Source organism: Notechis scutatus, chromosome 1, assembly GCF_049901735.1.
Source record: "Notechis scutatus isolate UNSWTSFEM ecotype Mainland chromosome 1, rNotScu1.2, whole genome shotgun sequence".
Lineage (NCBI taxonomy): Eukaryota > Metazoa > Chordata > Lepidosauria > Squamata > Elapidae > Notechis > Notechis scutatus.
This window is the reverse complement of record NC_142009.1, coordinates 51,332,201-51,353,700: the sequence shown is the minus strand read 5'-3', so window position 1 is coordinate 51,353,700 and position 21,500 is coordinate 51,332,201. Positions and strand designations below refer to the sequence as shown.

Here is a 21,500-nt window from a genome sequence, read left to right as displayed (position 1 = left end):
TTTGGAAATTTTTGTGGGGAAACTACATTTGTTTAATCTTTTGCACAATCTTTTGTTCATAAATTATAAATGTAGTTAAAAAATTTAACTTAGATGGTAGTAGCAATGATCTATATCAACAGTTAAATGCCAATTGTTTACATCTACTTCCTTGAGTGGTTTATTGCCAGATAATTCCACATATTGTAAAATAAAGCTTATTAAGAATAAAGTTCTGCATCGTTCTAGATTTTAGTAAAGTACAACTACCAGCACACTCAGCCAGTGTGGTCAATATTAACAAATGCAGGATCTATAATTCATTATTGACTGAGTCCATAGGCTCCCCATCCTTTCATTATAGTTTTATTTTTTAGAATAGGATTTTTTTAATTAACAAGGGGAAAAAACAACTAAAACAGGTATATTATTTTAGCTATATAAATAGTTACAATATGATTATTATTCAAGTACATTCTATGGTTTTTTTTTTGTTTTGTTTTGTTTCTGCTTTTGCTTTGGCAATGCATATATTTTTATTTTTCTGTGTTTTCTCATTTTATGTCATTGTTTTAAAAGCAGTTAAACAATAGTTTTAAAAAACCTTTGGAGTGGTTTTTACTAGAATAATGTCAGAGGACAGAGTTTATTAATATAGGAATGGGGAAATAATGTGACTCCATTTACATCTTTAAGTAGTCTTTAATATCATCAGACGTTTTATCTATCTGGATGGATTTTGTAGATTGGGATGCTGAGTTGTTATTACAACACTTGTTTTGCTCTAAGCATTTATAGATGGTAGTTTCTCGTGGCAGTAACAGTGTAGATATTACTCTGTTTGATGGAATGGGAGTTTAACTCAAGGCAAAGGAGAAGAGGGATGACGAGGCCTTACAGAAATCTCTGACTTCTGAGAAAGAAGTAAATGTGAGAGAAAGAAACTCAAAACAATTCTGCCTTGTTTTGTTAGGTATAGTTTGACATAAAGATGGTTTTGGTAGGACTTTCAGCATTCTATTCTAATAACATAGCCATATTACAATAAATTCTAATATTCCTAGATACTTTGCTTATTTTGCCAAACATGGAGGGCTTATATCAATTTTGAAAGCCTCCCTACTTTCTTGCTAAAGAGGACTTCTAGACTTAGAATATGGTGACATAAACCTCAAGACATAACCTCAAGACACCACTGACAGCAGAACAAGTGGCTGAATCATTATTTCAGCATTAATATCAGTCGCCATAGAAATAACAAATCTGTACAATGCAGCACTTCAGACAAAGCTTAACTTATATGGGACAGCCCCACAAGTTGCTCCACCACCAGTCTTGTTCTGTTCTGTTGGTAGTTTATCAGAGAGGACTGAATGGGTGAAAGAGAAAATATCAATTCCTCATTTTCACAATGAATTGTTTTTTGTGGGCAGGTCAGCAGAATTTCTTGCAGGTTGGATCAAAGTTGTGTTTGTTCTAAGCCTACTTAAAGAAGAAGCAGCCAGATGGGCATTCACACTCATTGACAATAATGATACCAATTTCGATAGCTATCACAATTTTATGCAAAGATTTAGAACTGCTTTTGATTATTCAACCAGAATAGCAGCTGCAAATTGGGAGATCTGACAGCTGACAGGAGGAATTCACTTAATTTATGACTACATGATTGATTTCCAGTTTTATGCCTTGGAATGATTTTCCTCTGCTTGACCAATTTCAGGAAGGACTTTCCAATGAAATAAGAGATGAATTGGTAAGACAGGTAAGATTTGGAAGAGTCCTTTCAGCTTTGCAGGATAACTGATGGCAGTTTGAAGGAATTGAGGCACAGAGGATTTGCAACTATTCATCACCTTCTTCCCTCCTCATTGCCTTCTTGGATTCTAATGATGTAGAATCCATGTAAATTAGAGCAATAAGATAGCCCTCTTTACAGTGGAGAAATAGAAAAATGGAGACTTTGGGTTGTGCTTTTACTGTTGTGCACTAGCATCTAGCTTTCTTGCTCAGAGTTAGCTAGAAATATTTCATCTGTGGAAATATATGACCTTATAAGTAAATGCTCAGACCACTCTAAAATTTTGCCTTCAGGAAATTTTGCACTTTCCCCTTCTAAGAACTCCACAGGGAGTCCTTGAACAATTAAAGGGAACTTGAACACTCCATACTAGGCAATTGCAATTGCAACCAGACAATATACCTATTAGCCTTTGCACCTCTGTAAGCTTGCAGATTGAACTCTTGGTTCATTTGGACTCTTGGGTGAATGCTAAATTTTTAGATGTAACTATGGTGCATCAATTTGACTTAGCTTCACAACTATTGGAAAAGCCTATACAGGTGGAGATGAATTGACAGCCTCTCAGTTCAGCTCCCATATTGTATCTTATGACTCCTCTGGAGTATAAACAACCCTGAAGTCTTGGTTCCTTCCACATCCCTATTATGCTGGGATAGAACAATTTGAGACACATAATCCTAATATTCACTGGGAACAATAGGTACATTCTTTTCCTCTCCAAAATGTCAAAAATACTGTTTTTAGGCATTTGGCCCTTTTCATTTTCTCCTTTTCATATCACTCTCTGAACTTTATTCTTTGTCAGAAGTGTATGCAGATTTTGTGGATGTTTGGAGGAAGAAATACCATGTGACTTCTCTTTCGACTTGTAACATATAATCAACTTAATATTTATATCTGAGACCCGAGCTGAAAGGCAATATTCCATGTGTTTTTAAAAGTTAGCTCTAAAAGAGTTCCTAGAAAACAGTTTGAAAAAAGAATTCATTTGCTATTCTTCCTTTGCCACATCCATACTCTTATTTTTTTTAATAAAAAAGTAAACTTAACAGGCTATTTATGTAAGTAATCAGAAAAGTAAATATGGGAATTTAGCATCCTTTCAAAGCTTATTTCCTCCTTTCCCAGAGCTATAAACCCACTGGACACCACTATTATACAGTTTTCCAATGAGGAGCAACTCACTGGCTCTTCATTCCACCATGGTCATCAGCTTTGCTTTTTGTGGATATTCAATCCTCCATTTCTTCCCCAGAAATCACACTTACCACATGATATGGATTAATTAATTAGATAAATTGTTTGTAAATGTTTTCTGTAGGAAAAACTCAGACAAGTGCCATTTCTTTGAATTGCCTCCAAACTCACTAGACCAGGGGTGGGCAAACTACGGCCCGCGGGCCACATCCGGCCCGTTGGTCTGTCCAATCCGGCCCGCCCCTGAAAAAAAATTGCTGCCATTGGTCTGTCCAATCCAGCCCGCCCCTGAAAAAAAGTAGCTGGGCGTGGCGTATTGCCCTGTGCCACGTGGCCCCCAAAGCTGCAAAACAGTGTGGAGCGATCTAGGGGTAGGAAAGAAAATAAATTTGCAAAGGCCTCAGCTGGGAGTTCGAAATCACCTTTGAGTGCGACCTCTCCGAAGGTGAGTCCCCGCCGATCCCCTTTTTTTTCCGGGGCTTCCAGGCTTAAACTTTGCAAAGGCAAAGCTTGCAGGCTGGAGCGTCTTCCCGCCGAGGAGCGGGAAGGGTTCCGCCGGCGGCGGGCGGGCGGGCTGCTTGAGCGGGCTGCTTGGAGCCACCTAAAGCTAGGCCGCTGCTGGTGGAGCCTTGCCCTGCCTTGGTGCCCTGTTTCCCGGCTCGGCGGTCCTGCTCGGGCGGCACTTTAAAAGCCTGCTCCCAGCACCCGAGCAACTTCCCAGCAACTTTCGGCTTCCTTTTAACTTGCGGGCGCTCACGCCTGGCCCCGAGCCGCGCGGCAGAAGGGAAGCCCGGCAGGCAGGCAGGCTGCTTGGAGGAGGCTCCGGGCTTCCCCTCCGCCAGGCGCGAGCGCCCGCAAGTTAAAATGAAGCCGAAAGTTGCTGGGAGTTGCTTGGGTTTCCGGGGCTTCCAGGGCTTTGCAAAGGCAAAGTTTGCAGGCGGGAGCGTCTTCCCGCCGAGGAGCGGGAAGGGTTCCGCCCGGCGGGGGGGGCGGGCTCCTTGGAGCGGGCTGCCGTGCAGCTCGGGCGGCGCGGCGCCCGCGAGTTAAAGGAAGCCAAAATTGCTGGGAAGTTGCTCGGGTTTCCAGGGCTTCCAGGGCTTTGCATAGGCAAAGTTTGCAGGTGGGAGCGTCTTCCCGCCGAGGAGCGGGAAGGGTTCCGCCTGGCGGGCGGGGCGAGCTGCTTGGAGCAGGCTGCCGTGCGGCTCGGGGCCAGGCGCTCCAGCCTGCAAACTTTGCCTTTGCAAAGCCCTGGAAGCCCGAGAAACCCGAGCAACTTCCCAGCAATTTCGCTTCCTTTAACTCGTCTTGCGCGCGCCTGGCCCCGAGCAGCCGGCAGAGGGGAAACCCGGAGCACCGCGGGTCGCCTCCTCCAAGCAGCCCGCCCACGGGCGGAACCTTCCGCTCCTCGGCGGGAAGACGCTCCGCCTGCAAACTTTGCCTGTGCAAAGTTTAAGCCTGAAGCCCGGAAACCCGAGCAACTTCCCAGCAACTTTCGGCTTCCTTTTAACTCGCGGGCGCCGCGCCTGGCCCCGAGCCGCGCGGCGGCGGGGAAGCCGGCGGGCGGGCGGGCTGCTTGGAGGAGGCGACCGGCGGTGCTCCGGCAGCAGCAACAGGCAGTTCTGCCGGGCTCCACTCAGGTGTCCGGCTGGGGCTGTCAGGAGTTGCTACCGCCCGGCACAGCTCCGGCTCCAGTCCTGTGTTGCCTTGGGAAGGAAAAGGCAAAACCAGGAGCCGCTGAGCCTGAGCCTCCGGTGCCGCTGCTGCCGTTGCAAAGCACCTCCGCGGCTCTTCCTTTTTGCCTTTCCCTTCCCGAGGCAAGCGGGACTGGAGCAGCGCGGAGCCGCGCCGGCGGTAGCAACTCCTGACTCAGGGGCCTCCGAGGGGAGAGGAAGGAGGAGGGGAAAGGGGGGGCGATTCCCAAAAATCTTGTGCTGACCCGGCCCGTCTGTCAAATTTTAAAAGTCAATGCGGCCCCTGAGCCAAAAAGTTTGCCCACCCCTGCACTAGACAATGATCACCAGGAAAAAGAGTTATTGCTTCCTGGCATATTTATTTATTTATTTATTTATTTATTTATTTATTTATTTATTTATTTATTTATTTATTTATTTATTTGATTTGCCAATTGTTTACAAGATAATAAGTATAAGTGTATACATAGTTGTGAATACATGAAATGGGTACATATAAGAAAAATAAAAGAGGAATAAGAGAAACAATAGGACAGGGACGGTAGGCACGTTGGTGCGCTTATGCACGCCCCTACAGACCTCTTAGGAAAGGGGTGAGGTCAATAGTAGACAGTCTAAGGTTAAAGTTTTTGGGTTTGGGAAGAAACTACAGAGTCGGGTAGAGTATTCCAGACATTGACCACTCTATTGCTGAAGTCGTATTTCCTGCAATCAAGTTTGGTGTGTTAACTTTGAGTTTGTATCTATTGTGTGCTCTTGTGTTGTTATGGTTGAAGCTGAAGTATTCATTGACAGGTAGGACATTGCAATGTATGATTTTATATACCATGCTTAAATCAGACCGAAGGCGGCGTAATTCAAGGTTTTCTAGTTCTAGAATTTCAAGTCTGGTGGTATAAGGTATTCTACAACGAGTAGAGGAGTGGAGAACTCTTCTTGTGAAATATTTCTGGACTTTCTCAATTGTGCTAATATCAGATACGTAATGTGGGTTCCAGACTGATGAACTGTATTCGAGTGTTGGTCTAGCAAATGTTTTGTATGGTTAGTAGTGTGATATTACCAGAGAAAAAGCTACGTAAGATTAGGTTAACAACTCTTAATGCCTTTTTGGCTATGTAGTTGCAGTGGGCTCTAGCACTTAGATCATTAGAGGTGAGTATTCCAAGGTCCTTTACAGAGCTTGGGTCATCAACAAGATCTTGACTATTCAGCTTGTATTTTATTTTCTGATTTTTTTTGCCAATATGTAAGACAGAGCATTTATTTGTTGAGATTTGAAGTTGCCATTTGTTTAACCATTCTGATACATAGTCAAGATCTTTTTGTAGGGTAGCAGTATTGTCTGTGGTATTGAACAGCTTTACATCATCAGCGAAAAGAACGCAATTGCTCTTAATATGATCACAGAGGTCATTTATGTAGAGTATGAAGAGAGTTGGTCCTAGAACACTGCCTTGGGGACACCACTATTGACAGGTACAGAATTTGATAGGACGCTCCCAATTTTGACCATTTTTTGTCTGTTTGCCAGGAATGCTTCTATCCAGTTATTCAGTTGTCCAGAGATACCATAGGATTTTATTTTTAGGAGTAGTTTGTCGTGTACCACTGAATCAAAGGCTTTACAGAAGTCTATGTAGATTGCGTCAATTGCTTTGCCCTGGTCGAGTTGTGTCATCCATATGTTTTTGCAGTGTAAGAGTTGCAGATTACAGGATAGTTTTTTTCTGAAACCAAATTGTTTATTGGAGAGTAGGTTGTTTGTCTCTAAGTGGAGGATGTGGATTGGTTAATAATTGATTCCATGACTTTACAGGTGACGCAGCATAAGGAGATTGGTCTGTAATTTTCAACTAGGCTTGGGTCTCCCTTTTTGAAGATGGGGATGACTGTGGCTTGTGACCATAGGTTAGGCAAGGAGCTGGTCCTGAAAGATTTTTCAAAGATTATGCTTAGAGGTTTGGCTATGGCAGTGGATAGCTTTTTTAAGAAGTAGGCACATATTCCATCAGGTCCAATAGATAGAGATGGTTTTAGATTGCGTAGTGCTTTTTCAACATTGTCTTCTGTAAAATCGATATGTATTAGATCATTGTTGTTATCTGTGGTACGGCTAGGAAATACAGGGCATGATCCATTGCTGTTTACAAATACTGAGCTGAAGAATGTGTTAAAGATGTTGGCTTTAGTGGTGTCGTTGTTGCAGTCTTTACCATCAGGTCCTTTCTACAATTGATCTTGTTGGGCAACAAGAGAAGGGAAGCTTTGTGTTAATGTTCCATTTTGGACTTATTCTGCTACTTGCCTTCAAACATGGGGATGGGAATGACTCTGATGATGATGGCATGATGAAATGTGGGTTTCAATCACAGAAGGAGGAGGGAAATGCTTAGTTATTACAGAAAAGATATATGAAGTTTTGGGAAATTAAAAAGCAGCAGAAATAATCTCAAACTAACTGCCTTTATTATATAAGGTAAAATGATGAACTTTGATATGCTTTCAAGACTATGCTATAATACTCTAACCACATTAAAATATATTCTAAGACCTGTTACCAACCTCAAAGGACTGACACTCCCATTATTTTTACAATTAAGTTTTATTATATTTTCTCAAGCACTGGGGAAATCAGAAGATCCAGGCAGTTCAAATGAATATAAAAACTTACTGCAAGCTTAAGGTCTCTATAAAAATCTGACCAACCAGCTGTTAAGGGAAATCAGCAGGAGATACGGGGGGCAGTCTAGGTGGGCTGGACTTAGCTCTTTTGCAAGCATACAGGGACTCATGATTTATGATGCATTTGACTCCACCTTCTGTCTCAGACTGGTTACCTCCTAAGCTGTGCGGATCAATTTTAAACCATTTGGAGAAGGGTGGTTTTTTATTTATTTTGAGATGAGGGGAGAGTTGTCCCAATATAGATAATTCAGTCTCTCATTTTTGTCAAATTCAAGTGAGGGAGTAGATGTTCTCTGTCAATATTAATTGTTGAAGAAGAGCAAGATAACTGACACTTCATCTAGGTAAGGGGGAGATCAGTGGTGGGATTCAAAACTTTTTACTACTGGTTCTGTGGGTGTGGCTTGGTGGGCGCAGCAGGGGAAGGATACTGTAAAATCTCCAGTCAGAGGTGGTATTTGCTGGTTCTTCAAACTACTCAAGATTTCCGCTATGAGTTCTGCAGAACTGGTCAAAACTTGCTGAATACCACCTCTGGTGGAGATACTGTTGGTAGGTGCCTTGTCTATTCAGCAGACTGAGAAGACAAGGCACCTTAGAAATTACTTCACTGGATTAATTCATGAGATTATTTGTAAATGTTCTTTAAAGAACCCTCATATTGAGCAAAGAAATGACAGGAGGAGAAGAAATGAGTACAGAACAACTATTTGTGGGAATCCCTTTCCTTTAGAATCTATTGCTCTTGAAATTCATAGATTCATCACACTTCTGTCAGAAATAACTTCACAAGCACTTACATTTCTTCAAGGGCATTTGGACTTTAGAAGTCTAGCATAGATCATTTTTACCCATTAAAGTTACTTTTGGTCTTCTGTTAATTATGTTATATTAATATGTTTATTGTTTCCTTAATGCAAACTTTTTGGAGTTTGGGGGTAATTTGAAGGCTTGCTTTTACATTTAGTCATGAATTATTTGTAGTGATGCTACCTCTAAAAATAGCCCAGAAATCAGCTGATCAAAGGTAAGCCAGAGGGGCATTGACAGGGAATATATAGTTGTTCATATTATGACAGTCCCTTCTGATTTCACTTCTAATTCATTTCTGGGTCCAATTTGAAATGCAGCATTAACTTTTAAATTCCTAAATGGTCTGGAGATCCAATGACTATTAGCTCTATTATCCAAAACATTTTGTCAGCAAAGATAGGAAAGGTTGTTGGAAATGAGAACTATTTTATAAGAACTTGCAGTTCCTTAAAAACTTCATAGGTTGGCTACCAATGCTAGTACCATCATACTTCACTGCCATGTATAACATCCATTATATCTTAACATTAAAGTGAATGTAAACTTTTCAAGTTAAGTGATAGATATGGTTGTAAAGAAGCAAATAGTAAAGGAAGTGTACAACCAAATCTTCAATATGGACTAAAGCCTGAAACATGTCATCATATTAAGTTGTTTAGATAGAATGAGCTATGCTATTGATAGAGATGATATCTTGCAGATTAAAAAGGGCAATGACTGGATTTTAATTTACTAATGTGGGTGTGAGTAATAAGATAATAAAATATTCAATTTCTGTAGAAAGTGAAAAGGAAATCATTGTTTATTGGTTCACTTTGTAAATTGAAATCAATGAAATTTCTCCAAGAAAGGCATAAAATCAATTGTTAAATAGCATATAACTTGTGATCTTTAGAGTAAACTGTAGTTTATTTGACATGAATCCATGAGACTTCCATATACCAAGTTGCCTTTCTTTTCAAGGCAACTCCAGATACTTTTTTGCTGAACCATTTCTAATGCATTGTAGAATGATCTGTTTTTCATGTCCACAATTGCCTGCATTTGCTCTTATGCAAATAATCCAATCAAGCAAATGGAAAACAAGAAGCCATAATCAGGAGGGCTTGACAAACAGTAACCTTAGAGTTTTAGGGGAGAGACCAGGATTTAGATTTATGTTTCTACCTGCATGTGTTGAAGCAATTGATCCATTATGAAGCACTTGAATAGGTCAATTTCCAACAAGCTGTATAAATTGGATCAGATGTGGCAAGTAATTGATGTTGGTTTGATTTAAATGTGTGGTTCATGTAGTTCATTGCTGGTAGAAATCAACCTAGGCTATTGAAACTTGTTAACATCTCTGTCTCCTATTTTTGTAGTTTATTTATCATGTTGTATTGGGGGGTGGAATCAGTTGATTTCTTTGGTATCTAAAGATAAATATCTCATTTTGGTTTTGCTTTTATTTAAAATGAATAGTTGAAGTGACAGTAAGCTGTTGTTGTTTTTGTTATTGTTATTAATTTTGTGATGCATTATGAATAGAAACAAGAGTCAGACACTACTAAGAAGAAACTACTCTCATCTCCAATTTTAAAAGCTGTCATCACCTCTAAAACATATTGGAAAAAATAGCAATTGATGACTTGGCAGGGGAGATGTTAAATGTAGAACAGAAGAGGCTGGTCTGCCATTCCCACCCTGAACATCCTTGGGGTGGGGGAATGAAAAAAAAAAAGCTCTGACCCTCCAAATCAGTGGTGGGATTCAAAATTTTGTACTGTGGGTGTGGCTTGGTGGGCGTGTCAAGGGAAGGATAATGTAAAATCTCCAGTCAGAGGTGGCATTTGCTGGTTCTCCAAACTACTCAAAATTTCCACTACCGGTTCTCCAGAACTGGTCAGAACCTACTGAATACCACCTCTGCTCCAAATGTCCCTATATCACCAAATGATACCCTGAACTCTTTAAGCTGTGGTGCACAACCCTTCAAAAATTATAAATTAATAAATTTACTTTTCTTAAGTATCTTCAAACAATGCTGGGGAAAATCCCTGTCTGAAAGTCTTGGTGTGCCTTCTCTTCCATGATGTCAACTACATTACCAAGACTGCAATTGAGTAGGGACTAATTGATTGAAGCTGACATGAGCAAAGGACCAATCAAGAACCAATACCACCAAAGCAACCAATCAGAATCAGTCACAAAGAGCCAGTGAGAAGCCACCCCTTACCAAACTGCACCAATCAGAAACCAGTTTGTCTAAAGACTAATTAGCAGCAGAACACCTGGCTACAAAGATAGAAGCCCTGATTCTACTCAGTTACCAGTTGACTACAATGTCTCTGAAGTTGCCAGCCAAATTGCCAGGAAATCTGTTGTCCAGATGATGGTGACTAAAACATGAAGCCCAATATTGCCTAAAATACAGACTTTAGCTACATATTCTTCTTATTATTAATTTTATGATTAGATTTTCTATATTATATTTTTCACTATGATTCAGGAGCTATTTTTTATAAGATTGGTAATTAATTGACATTTACAGTGCCCTAATTTTTCAAAAAAAATGTACAGAGATGTGACAGATAAATATTTGCTAATGCTTTATTAAATCCAATTAATACTCATGTCCACTGTCCCCCTTTTTGTAGATTTGAAAGTTTTTACCCCATACCAGTTTTGTATCTCTGCTTGCACAATGGTTGGCTGCAAAAACAGTACACAAGTCACAGTGCTTACAACGGAGTTCCCACCAGTTCACGTGGATGTGCCAGATCTGATCATTTTGGATTCTAGAACACTAGAAGCACAGTTAAGTAAAATTCTCTCTTTTTCCTTAGTAGTGTTGGAGTGGGACAATCTTGGCAAATGTAATAACTCTCCTCTTGAGTTCTTATACTGGGCACTACAGTTAACTATGTCTAATTCTGGGTTCCATTGTTCAAATGATCAGTGTCAAATTGGAACAGGTTCAAAAGAGATGCCAAGATGATGAAGAGTCTGGAAACCAAGCCCAATAAGAAAGGGTTAAAGAATGTAAGCATGGGTCCTTTTTCTACCTGTGACACATATAGTATCAATTTATGCAAGAATCCTAGTGAATTAAATCACAGATAAGGTCTGCTACATACATTTACTATGATTAAATGCACAGAAGTGATTAGTAGTAGTATAGTGGCTCTGTAAATCTTTGATTACCATTTGCCAAGTTAATTTCCATTAGTCTTTATGCAATCAGTGTAACCTACATATGGCCACCACCCTCAGTACAAATAGTAATAGAGGAAGAAGACTTTGTGATATGGTCAGGATATAATTTTCACTCTAAACACAATGTTAAAATATTTTGGACCTCTGCTATAAATTTGATATTAAAATGTTTTCTAAGTTGCTTTGTTTGTTCTTCAATAATTGCCCCAAATTGCTTGATGACCACGTTAGCTTTCACTCTCTTAAGTAAACATTATATATTTCCCCACTGCCCTCTTTAATTGTTGTATAATGATATGTTGCTTCTTTTTGCAGGTGGGATATTCCAAAGGAAGTAAATGGAACGATATATAGCTGTATCCTGTACATTGCCAAGAAAGAGAAAACATCTATAGTTTGGGATGCAATTTATAACTCTACAGATCTTTTTCAGAACTATACTGTACAAGACCTTTCCCCTGGTACTGAATACTTCATCAAGTTAGCAGTAAGTTGAGGAAAGTAATAAATGTGACAACTGAGCAAATGATAGCTTCTGTATGTTGTTATCTATATTTTCTTTAATCTGTTGTGATGGAAGCCAAACTGGCTAAGTTTTCATATAGCACATTAAAGGAAAATAATAAATTGAATGTTTGTTTCAAAATAGGTGTGGGGAAAATCAAGTCTTCTATGACCCAAAACAAATTGGATCACAGAGACAGAAAATATTCACTGCATAAGAATCACAGCGGGAACAAAAATCTGAAAAGAAATTGGCCCCATTTTATTTCTTCCGTTAGTGAATTGTGTATTCCAGCCTGGTTCTTAGTAAACAAAATGTAGATTACTACATTAGTAAACAAAATGTAGATTTGAATCCTGTTTTTCATGCAAGACCTCAAGGTGGTGTATATAGCATTTCCTTTCTGATTTCAAAGCAGCAACACTGTGAGATAGTTGGACTGAAAGAGAATGACTGGCCCAAAGTTACCCAAAATGTTTTGTGATTGAGGATGGGATAAAATCTGGTGCTCCCTTTTCTTGTCCAACATCTTTAACCATTATGTCATTCTGGTTCTTTTTTCCCAATAAAAATAATGTAAAATGTTTTGAACTCATTTAGGGGATTGCATTCATGTTATAAAAGAAATATTCAAGATGTCACCAATTTTTTTATATGCAAATATCATAGAGCTCTTATCCTAAAAGTTTAGCTGTTTCACAGCTGATCAAGCACTACTGCAACTCCTACAGACAAATTGCAATTTGCAAGTCTCATAATAGAAGCCTCGTTTACATCTGTTCTACTTTCTTGTCTTCAGAAATGATCTTTCTTTCTATTTCATCATTCATAATCAATTTTCAGTTTACTCTTATTAAGGCCACAAGAAACCAAAGCTCCTTGGAAATGCGTTATGTTCTAAAATTCCTAGGTCCAAGAACTCTGGATGTTTATTTTTCAAGGTCCTGCAGCCTGTTTGGTGCTGCTATTACAACTTTCTTGTAGAAAGAAAAGGAAAAGATTCATAAGATCAATTTTCATGTAGTTCTGGAGAAAGAATAGAATAGAATAGAATTCTTTATTGGCCAAGTATGGTTGGACACACAAGGAATTTGTCTTGGAATGGGTTGATGGAAGAACAGGGTTATGGCACCTGTAATCTTTGTGTATCTTCAGCTAGGTCAGGGTTGATGAGAATTGTAGCTCAATGATTAGAGGATCATACTGTAGGTTCTCAGCTTCAAGATAGAAAATTCCCAGAAAGATTTGGGAGAGAAAAATTTGTGATATTTATACATATACTCAGAAATATTGTCCTTAAAGTGATAATTGTTCCTTATATCAAGGAAGATGATAACTCTCTCTCTTCTCCCCTCTCCTGCTCTGTAGCAACTTACAATAGTGAAACTAGAAGACAAAATTTATTTATTGCAAACTACAAACACTTAAAAATGTCTTTTAAATGTCATTGCTATTATTTTGTGCAGTCATTTCCTTTTGCTTTTTGATTAAAGAACAGTTTAAGTTCCATGATACAACTGAAAATATCTTGAATATAAACATGAGATTGCCCCTGTTTGTTTTAAACACTCTCATCATTTTATAGTAATACCTATATAAGGACATTTGCTTTCATAAATGCCATAGAAAATATTCTGTTCTTGATTATGAATACATTTACATTTATGTGTAGACACTCTGTATGCATTCATTTTGCTCAACATGCTCTTGAATGCTCTAAATATTGTACCAGATTATGCCACAAGAAAATAATCTACCTTCCAATAACAATAAGACTTTGATTCAAAGTCTGAGTAAAGACCTTCAAATTAATTACGACTTGAAATCCACATTGAAATCTGGCCTTTATCTATTTTAGCATAGTAACTGTAACAGTTAACAGAATCCTTTGTTAATTTTCTAGCTACTTAATTCCACTTTTACATACCACCCATTCCCATCCTTGAGTTTGAACAGTTTACAAATATTCATGAGAATAAAAATTGTTACTTCTTTTTAGGTTCCTGACCAACCTAAGTTAGGAACAAGGGAAGAATTTTAGTGCCATAATCATGGGATTGTGGTTCTCTTACCTCAGCAATTTTAAAAGAAACCTCCCCACCCAATAACACTGATTTTTATAACAATGCAATGTTGAGGCAGCAAATTAATTTCATAACACAGAGAGATTTTTTGTTTGTTTGCTAAGAAGCACTTAGATGAACTGATCTGATCTCAGAAGTTAAGACAGGATCAGCCCTGATTGAATTAAGAGGATCCAACTGCCTTGGATGGGGGGTCACCCAAGAATTCCATGACTAGAGTAGAGAATTCAAAAAACAAGTTTCAGAAGTAGTCAATGGCAAACTGTTTCTTCCTACAGACCTAGTGGGGTGCAGGAGCCAGCAATTGAATTTAAACTTTCATATTTAATCTCCCTTGAGATCCAGACAGCTCCCACCCTGATGGTGTTCAGGATAGCATTTAAAACCTAATTATTCTCCTTGAAGTAGGCAGGATAGAGAGCCCTCCCCACTTGTTAGAAGGGATTGAGAGCCAACCCTTCACTTTAGAGATCAGAATACACTTGGAGTTTGGGCAGTGACTGTTCTGATTTCTATTACACCACTGCATTTGGATAGGTCTCATCTTCTGGGATGTTCTGAGAGTGATCTAATTAATGTCCTAAAACTGTTATCGTATACCTAGAAAATAATGTATCTCCTTAAATGCCAGTAGGAATATACATTGAGAGAATCACTATATGGTCTCGTGCTTGAACAGGGGATTGAATTAGAAGAACTCCAAGATCCCTTCTAACTCTGTTACTGTATTAAATTCAAATATATGGCAGTGTCTTTTTGAACCATTGCCAAGACTTCTAGTTGTTCACAAGAACTGTTTCAGAAGAAAAGAAATGCAATTCAGGGCAAGAGTACAAATCAGTATGCCACTCCCTTAAATTTGCTAGCATAACTTTTTTTAAAATGGCTACACTCTGGAAGTGTTTGACTACATCTCCCAAAATCGAAGCTATCATCAATACATCCAGAAACACCAAGTTATGGGGACAAATTAAGCAGTGGGCAAATAATGAAACGTAGATAATCACTTCATCATCCGTTCTAAATGCAGCTGTTTTATTCTTGATATATACATACTTGTGATAATAGCAATAGCATTTAGACATATATACCGCTTCACAGTGCTTTATAGTCCTCTTTAAGCAGTTTCCAGAGTCAGCCTGTTGCTTCTAACAATCTGGGTCCTCATTTTACCCACCTTGGAAGGTTGGAAGGGTGAGTCAACCTTGAGTCAGTGAGGATCGAACCCCTGGCAGGCAGCCTGCAATGCTGCAATCTAACCACTGTGCCATCATGGCTCTTCAGACTGCAGACTAATAGCATTAGGCTGACCATGTCACTATATGTGTGTGGAACATGAGTATGTATATGTGTCATCTTTTTGGTATAAACGTGGCTTGCTTACAGTTGCTGGAGCATCAAGTTCCTTAAGTCTTCTCTAACATCTTTGTTTATGGAATTTTGATAATTATAATTTCTTATATATGCAACACTGTAATATAAGCATTATGCTACAATCTGGCTTTTATTGCCATGCTTTAGCAATGCATTGCATCTTTTCCTACCTTTGTTCCCCAGATTTTTTTCAAAAGCCTTCTCAGTTCTTAGACCAAGAGAGGCCTCCTTTTACACACTGTCTTGTCCTCTGCTTGTCCTTCATAGTGGAATTCCAGTCTGGGCCCACAAAGATTGAAGGTTTAACAGTTGCACTGTTCAGTAGCTGTCTGTTGTCTTGCTATATTGATTTCTTAGGTGAAGACATCCTCTCCCCATTCCTTAGCACTTAAGTCTGCATATAAGCATATTCCCCTAAAAAGCAATATAAGATGCAAGAGACCCTTAGGCCCTTTTATCTCTGGGAGTGTGACCAAGAATGTGAGAATCAGTGAAAAAGACTGTTTACTGCTGAGGTTAGTTGGGCAAAGTTTTGAACAAACATACATTTCTATGACCAAAAAATAATAACCTGAAGGAAATTATCTCCTCCTGTTTTCAGATATAGAAACTTTGTGTTTATCATCACCTAAATGTACAATATACAATTGTTAAAATGGTCGAGAACCTTGTAAAATGCAAATCAGTTAACTATAATTCTTTTGAACGAAGTTTTTCCTCTCACAAATCTAAAACTTTAAAACAGCTGTATTACATGTATTACTTTTCACTAGCAGTTCTTTCTTCTTAGATGCTTTGGAGCGCAGGATTTTTTAATGCAAAAAGATAAATGTTAAATGGATTGCCATTTATAAAGTGTTCAAATTTAGTGGCAAAGAGAGAGATCAAAGTCAATAGTTTGAGGGGTATGTGTGTTCCATCAACAGATTGAGTATAGCTGAAACACATCAAATTCAACTTTTGACTATGTGAAGTAAGGCTTGCCAAAAACTTGTATGTGTAAATGCTGAAAAGCTGCTAAGACTTGCCTTGTCCCCTACTTGATTCTTCCAAGATACATTAGCAAAGGCAAATGGGGGGGGTTACCTTGCATGTTAAAATGGAAGGAAGCAATGCACACAGAGAGACACCAGTTAGTATCTACCTAAAAAGGAATATAAAATAATAACAATGTACCAAGATAGAGACCCTGAATCTATTTATTTAGGAGTGGGCCCCATTGAACTATTGGGACTTGCAGAATAGGCAGGTACATTTATTTAAATCATTTTTCTCCACTCTTCATCTGTAAAGGTTCCAAAAGGGGAATATCAATAAAGACAGTCTTTGTTCTTCAACCTACAATCTGAAAGACACAATTCCAACAAGAAAAGAAAAATTAGTGGATGCTGGGTAAGGGAGAATCAAATTAAGACAACATACTTTAAAGTTATTGGATTCTTGGTGTTCCCTGAGCTTGTGACAGTGTCAGCTTAGATAACACCAGGAACCCAACAATTGAAGTCAGAGCTACATATATTCTTCATTATTTTAATTTTAAGTGAATGTAAGGTAAAATACTCAAAGGAGAGAAGATGATAGAGCTGGTCTTTCAACAACGAGGACCAGTAGGATCCAAGCCCTTTATCTCTGCAGTCCAAGGAAAACATATAGAATTTTGCTTTTAGACAATTTCAGTTGTAGATGCAATAGTTTCCTCTCCAATACCAACGATCAGTTGAGATTGGCTAAGTGCTGCCACCTAGTGAGCTGAGTCAAGAAACATAAGTTTCAGTATCTCTCTGTTTCACCTACTCCAAAGAAACCCAATAAAACAACATCCATCCTCATGGAGGGGAGGGGAAAAAAGACATCTAGAAATGCTCTACCTATTTCAGCTCTACCTATTTCATAAACAAATTTTAGTACGCCCTTCCAGTGTAATATGAAACACAAGAGTGTTAGAAAATGTGAAACAAGGAAAGACTTGTAGACAGTACTAGATATTTCAGTTTTGCCTGTTTGCATCTAAGAAACTGATCCTGTTCTACAGGAGTCTATGGAGATTTTCAGTTATCCAGGTCCTAGATGCTCCCAAGGTGCTTTTTCAGGAAACAACTGGACTTTCTTGTTTTTTCTTTGAAGACGTTTCGCTTCTCATCCAAGAAGCTTCTTCAGCTCTGTCTGGATGGTGGGGAATGGAAGGATTTATATTTGATCCTGTTCTACAGGACACTTTTTCATGCCAATGCCCTTTTCTTTTTGTTCTGATTCCTGAATGGAGGTTGACAGCCTTGTTAGCAGCAGGGATCTCTTCATAACAGCCTTCTTCTCTGGAGGACCCTGATCTTGGAAAAGACTCTTGAAATGAACTCTTGTAATTCCTCTTTTAATTCCTCACAAACAAACAAAGGACTGCATAAAGAAATAAATTGTGTTGCTTTGAGAACTAAACATATGAAGACCGCTCTTATGGCATCAGGCAGAAACCAGGAGACTGTGAGTTCTAGTCCTGCCTTAGGCATAATAGCCAGCTGGGTAACCTTGGGCCAGTCACTCTCTCTCAGCCCAACCTACCTCATAAGGTTGTTGGGGGGAAACTAGGAGGAAGAAGAAGCATTAAGTATGTTCATGCCTTGAGTTATTTATAAAAATAAATGCAGGATTAAAAAACACAACCTTTAAAAATGACTAGATTTCTTTACATTTCCTTTTCTGAATCGTATACACTGGGGATATATTTCATGTCAGGTTTTAATATTGGTCTCTCTTTCTTTTTCCAAAGGTCTGCACTACAGGGGGCTGTACAATGAGTGAAATCGTTTCAGTAAAAACAATGAACACTGGCCCAGAAGGGGTTCCAGCTCCTGAAGTCCAGTCATATTCCTCTGACTCTTTTAACATTTCATGGACTAAGCCAGAGTACATGAATGGTGAGTGAACTGTTTTAGCCTCAAGTTAAAAAGATGATTAGTAAAGGTAAATTAATATTCTAAATGGCAGCTTCTATGTGGTGCTTAATTTTTAATGATCATTTTAGCACATAAAATACGGCGATGGTATCGTTGTCTACAGCTCGGAGATTGAAGTTTTCAGTCCTGTTTTGCTGTTTCAGTGGCTCAAAAGTGCTCCCTTTTGATGGTTCTCATGAATTGCATTCTCTTTTTTAATGAATGCTTTATGGAACAATTGAACTGAAGGTTACTTTCTGAAATCTCGTTTAAGCGTGTTGATTTTCTTTATGGCATCTTCTTAATTTTGATTTCTAAATATATCCAGCCATTGGTTTCATATCTGTACTTTAAAAGTGCTTGTGAGGAGGTAAATAACAGGCAAGGAATTATGGTGTTTTGACTCTATATACGTATACATATGCATATATACACATAAACATACATAAACATATGTGTAAAATTTCTATATTGTCTTTTCTTATTGTATCAGAGTGCATCTGGTGTTGTCAATTAGATTGTCAGAGACAGCCAAGAGCCACTGGACTGGATTATAGAATAGTACTAGAATTCAGATAAACTTCCTCTGAGCCATGTTTATTTTCTTTCCTTTAATGCAGAAGAGTCTAAGCAGTCTTGCTAGGAAAATGCATGCTATAAAATGATCATTTGCCAGGTTGAAGAGAGCTGGTTTATATGATCTAATCTGGTAGATTCTAGAAGGAGAAGAACTTCCTCAATTGAAATGAAATAACTAATTGAAGGTTACCACTCTAGTGGTTACCACTAGAGTGGTAATCTTTTCCTGTTCAGCCTACATTATTTGTGCCATAACAAGAATGTAGCATAGTGGTTTATATTTTTCCTGATACAAAATAAATCTGCACTAGCTAAATGTCTATGGATCAAGCATAAGAACAAAATCAGAGGAAATCAGAGGAAAAAATGGCAGCCCTATTTGTATTATATATGCATGTTTCTACTTAAAAAAATAACTGGATGGTTTTTAAAAATATCTGATTGAATGTCTACTTTCCCAGCAATCAGCTGAATTCATAAGGCTTATAACAAAAAATGATACTAAGAAATTGCTCCAGTTGAGTATAAAATACCTTTAATAATGTATTTGGTAGTTTCAGAGAACTATAAATATCTGCTGTAATCTGCAAGTTAATTTAAGTTTGAAGGTAGTCTGCCTTTTGCTTTGAAATGACATAGTGTCACTGATTATTTCAGAATAAATAGTAAGCAATTAGAAATTGTCACAAGACAAGTTTATTTGTCAGATGTTCGTTGAACTGAGCACATCACCATGCGTTATTGCTTATTTTGGAATATTTTTTTCCCTATGGAAACAGTCTATTTGACATCATATGTTCAAGACAAATATGCAAGTAGCAAAATTAAAAAATGGATGATGGGATTATCAATGACTACAGTTCTTTATGGTGGTATTGTATTTCAAGAACCATAGGAAGCACATTCTAAATAGGAACTATCAGCATTCTCATTTTATCAGTGTTTTGCTTTATTGCACTTCGCAGATTTTGTGGATTTTTACAAGCTTCTCCATCAGTAAACTATTACAACTTGCTGAAGGCTCAGATGATGATTAGCATTTTTAGCAATGAAGTATTTTAAATTAAAGTATGTACATTGATTTTTGTAGATGCAATGCTGCTGCACACTTAATAGACTATGGTATAGTGTGAACATAACTTTGGCAAATTATGTACATTAGGAAACAAAAAAAAATCATGTAACTCATTTTATTGCAATGGTTGCTTTATTGTGGTGGTCTGGAACCAAATCTGTAATTCCGCCCACAATTTTTCATATGCCTGTACATGAAAAGGGTAAACATACCTTTTTAGTAAAAGGAAACATACATCCTCCTACATTGATTTGGGGTATTTCCAAGGCAGGTGCTTGGCAAGCATACCTCATATAACAGTTGACATGTAACATCCAGATTAATCTTCACTAGTTTGGAATTGGTGTTATTTTATTCTCTTTATCTACAGAGTTGGACAATTTAAACATAGATCAAAGGCAGAACTGGACTCTTACTCCTACCCTTATACATCTAATTATAAGAGTTCTGATAACTTTTTACAAAAGAATACTGAAAATATGTCATAATCTGTAATGTGTCATTTATGAAGTATTTCATGGTAGGATAACAATGGAAGAAATTGAGAATTTTAATTAAAATCTGGATTTTACATTGCAAATTATTACAGTGCAGATCTAAATATAACATTGATCTTAAATTGCAAGGAACAAGAGCAACCATTGTAGCAGGTGAAAAAGAAAGCTTGTAAGAACTAACACAGGTGAGGCAATAGTTTTCAGATTACACAGAATGATTATATGCATTTCAAGCAGATATCCTGCTTCTTTCTCAAGGCTGGGAAGACAATAGTGATGGCTAGATTAGGCAAGGCCATAAACAAAGAGCTTGAGACCAAATTGGGGTACTTATAGACATAAGTCCATAAATATCTCTGTTACAATGAACAGGCAAGAAAAATATGTACAGTTTTGAGTCTTGGATCTGCTTTCTAGATAGCTTGAGCTTCTTTTTGTACAATGAAGCATTTTACATAGTGAAGACATGTCTCTGCTCATTGGGATACATCTTGAGTCTAATAATATAACCTAGTAGGTGTTTTTGTAGTGATCAGAAATGGAAATCTTTATGTTCAGATCCCAGTTTGTTGACATAAGCTAATACCTTCAATTACAGTTAATTTTACAGAAATATATTATGTAGCTGAAGCTCTTTCATAGTAGATTGCCACTAGGTTGTTCATTTCTGTTAAATTATACAGTATCTTTTGATGAACCCCAGCTAAGCTATTTTTCAATGATTTGACATAATTTTTCATAGAATAAATAAAGATTAAAGTTTCTTGTCATAGTCTTTATGTTAACTAGATATTTTATGGCAATATGCAGATTTTGGAGAGAGTGGTAAGTTTGATTGTATCTCCCTCCTGGAATTGTTTGGTTTGCAGCATTTTATACAGTTATCTCTAGCACTTAAAATGGATGGAAGAAGCTTTTGGGCAGGGCCTTTCTGAGATAAATTCCATCACCTCACAGCTACAATACCTTGTTGAATCAAATATACGGTGTGAATTGTTTTGGCAGAGCCTTTACATAGCTTCTTTCAATACTTGCACAACCACACTGTAGAGGAGACCCATAGCTGGTTCACAGAGATCTAAAGCA

The 21,500-nt window shown here is 38.1% G+C and overlaps 1 protein-coding gene across 2 annotated transcripts in view; it reads left to right on the top strand.

The window, feature by feature from the left end:
• USH2A (usherin) overlaps positions 1–21,500 on the top strand; it is a 502,972-nt gene that overhangs the window by 220,890 nt on the left and 260,582 nt on the right. For both annotated transcript variants that reach the window (XM_087963894.1, XM_087963886.1), the window contains exons 33-35: positions 10,812–10,971; positions 11,686–11,857; positions 18,098–18,245. In XM_087963894.1, the coding sequence (XP_087820020.1) occupies positions 10,812–10,971; positions 11,686–11,857; positions 18,098–18,245 (480 nt within the window). The remainder of the gene's footprint in view (positions 1–10,811; positions 10,972–11,685; positions 11,858–18,097; positions 18,246–21,500) is intronic.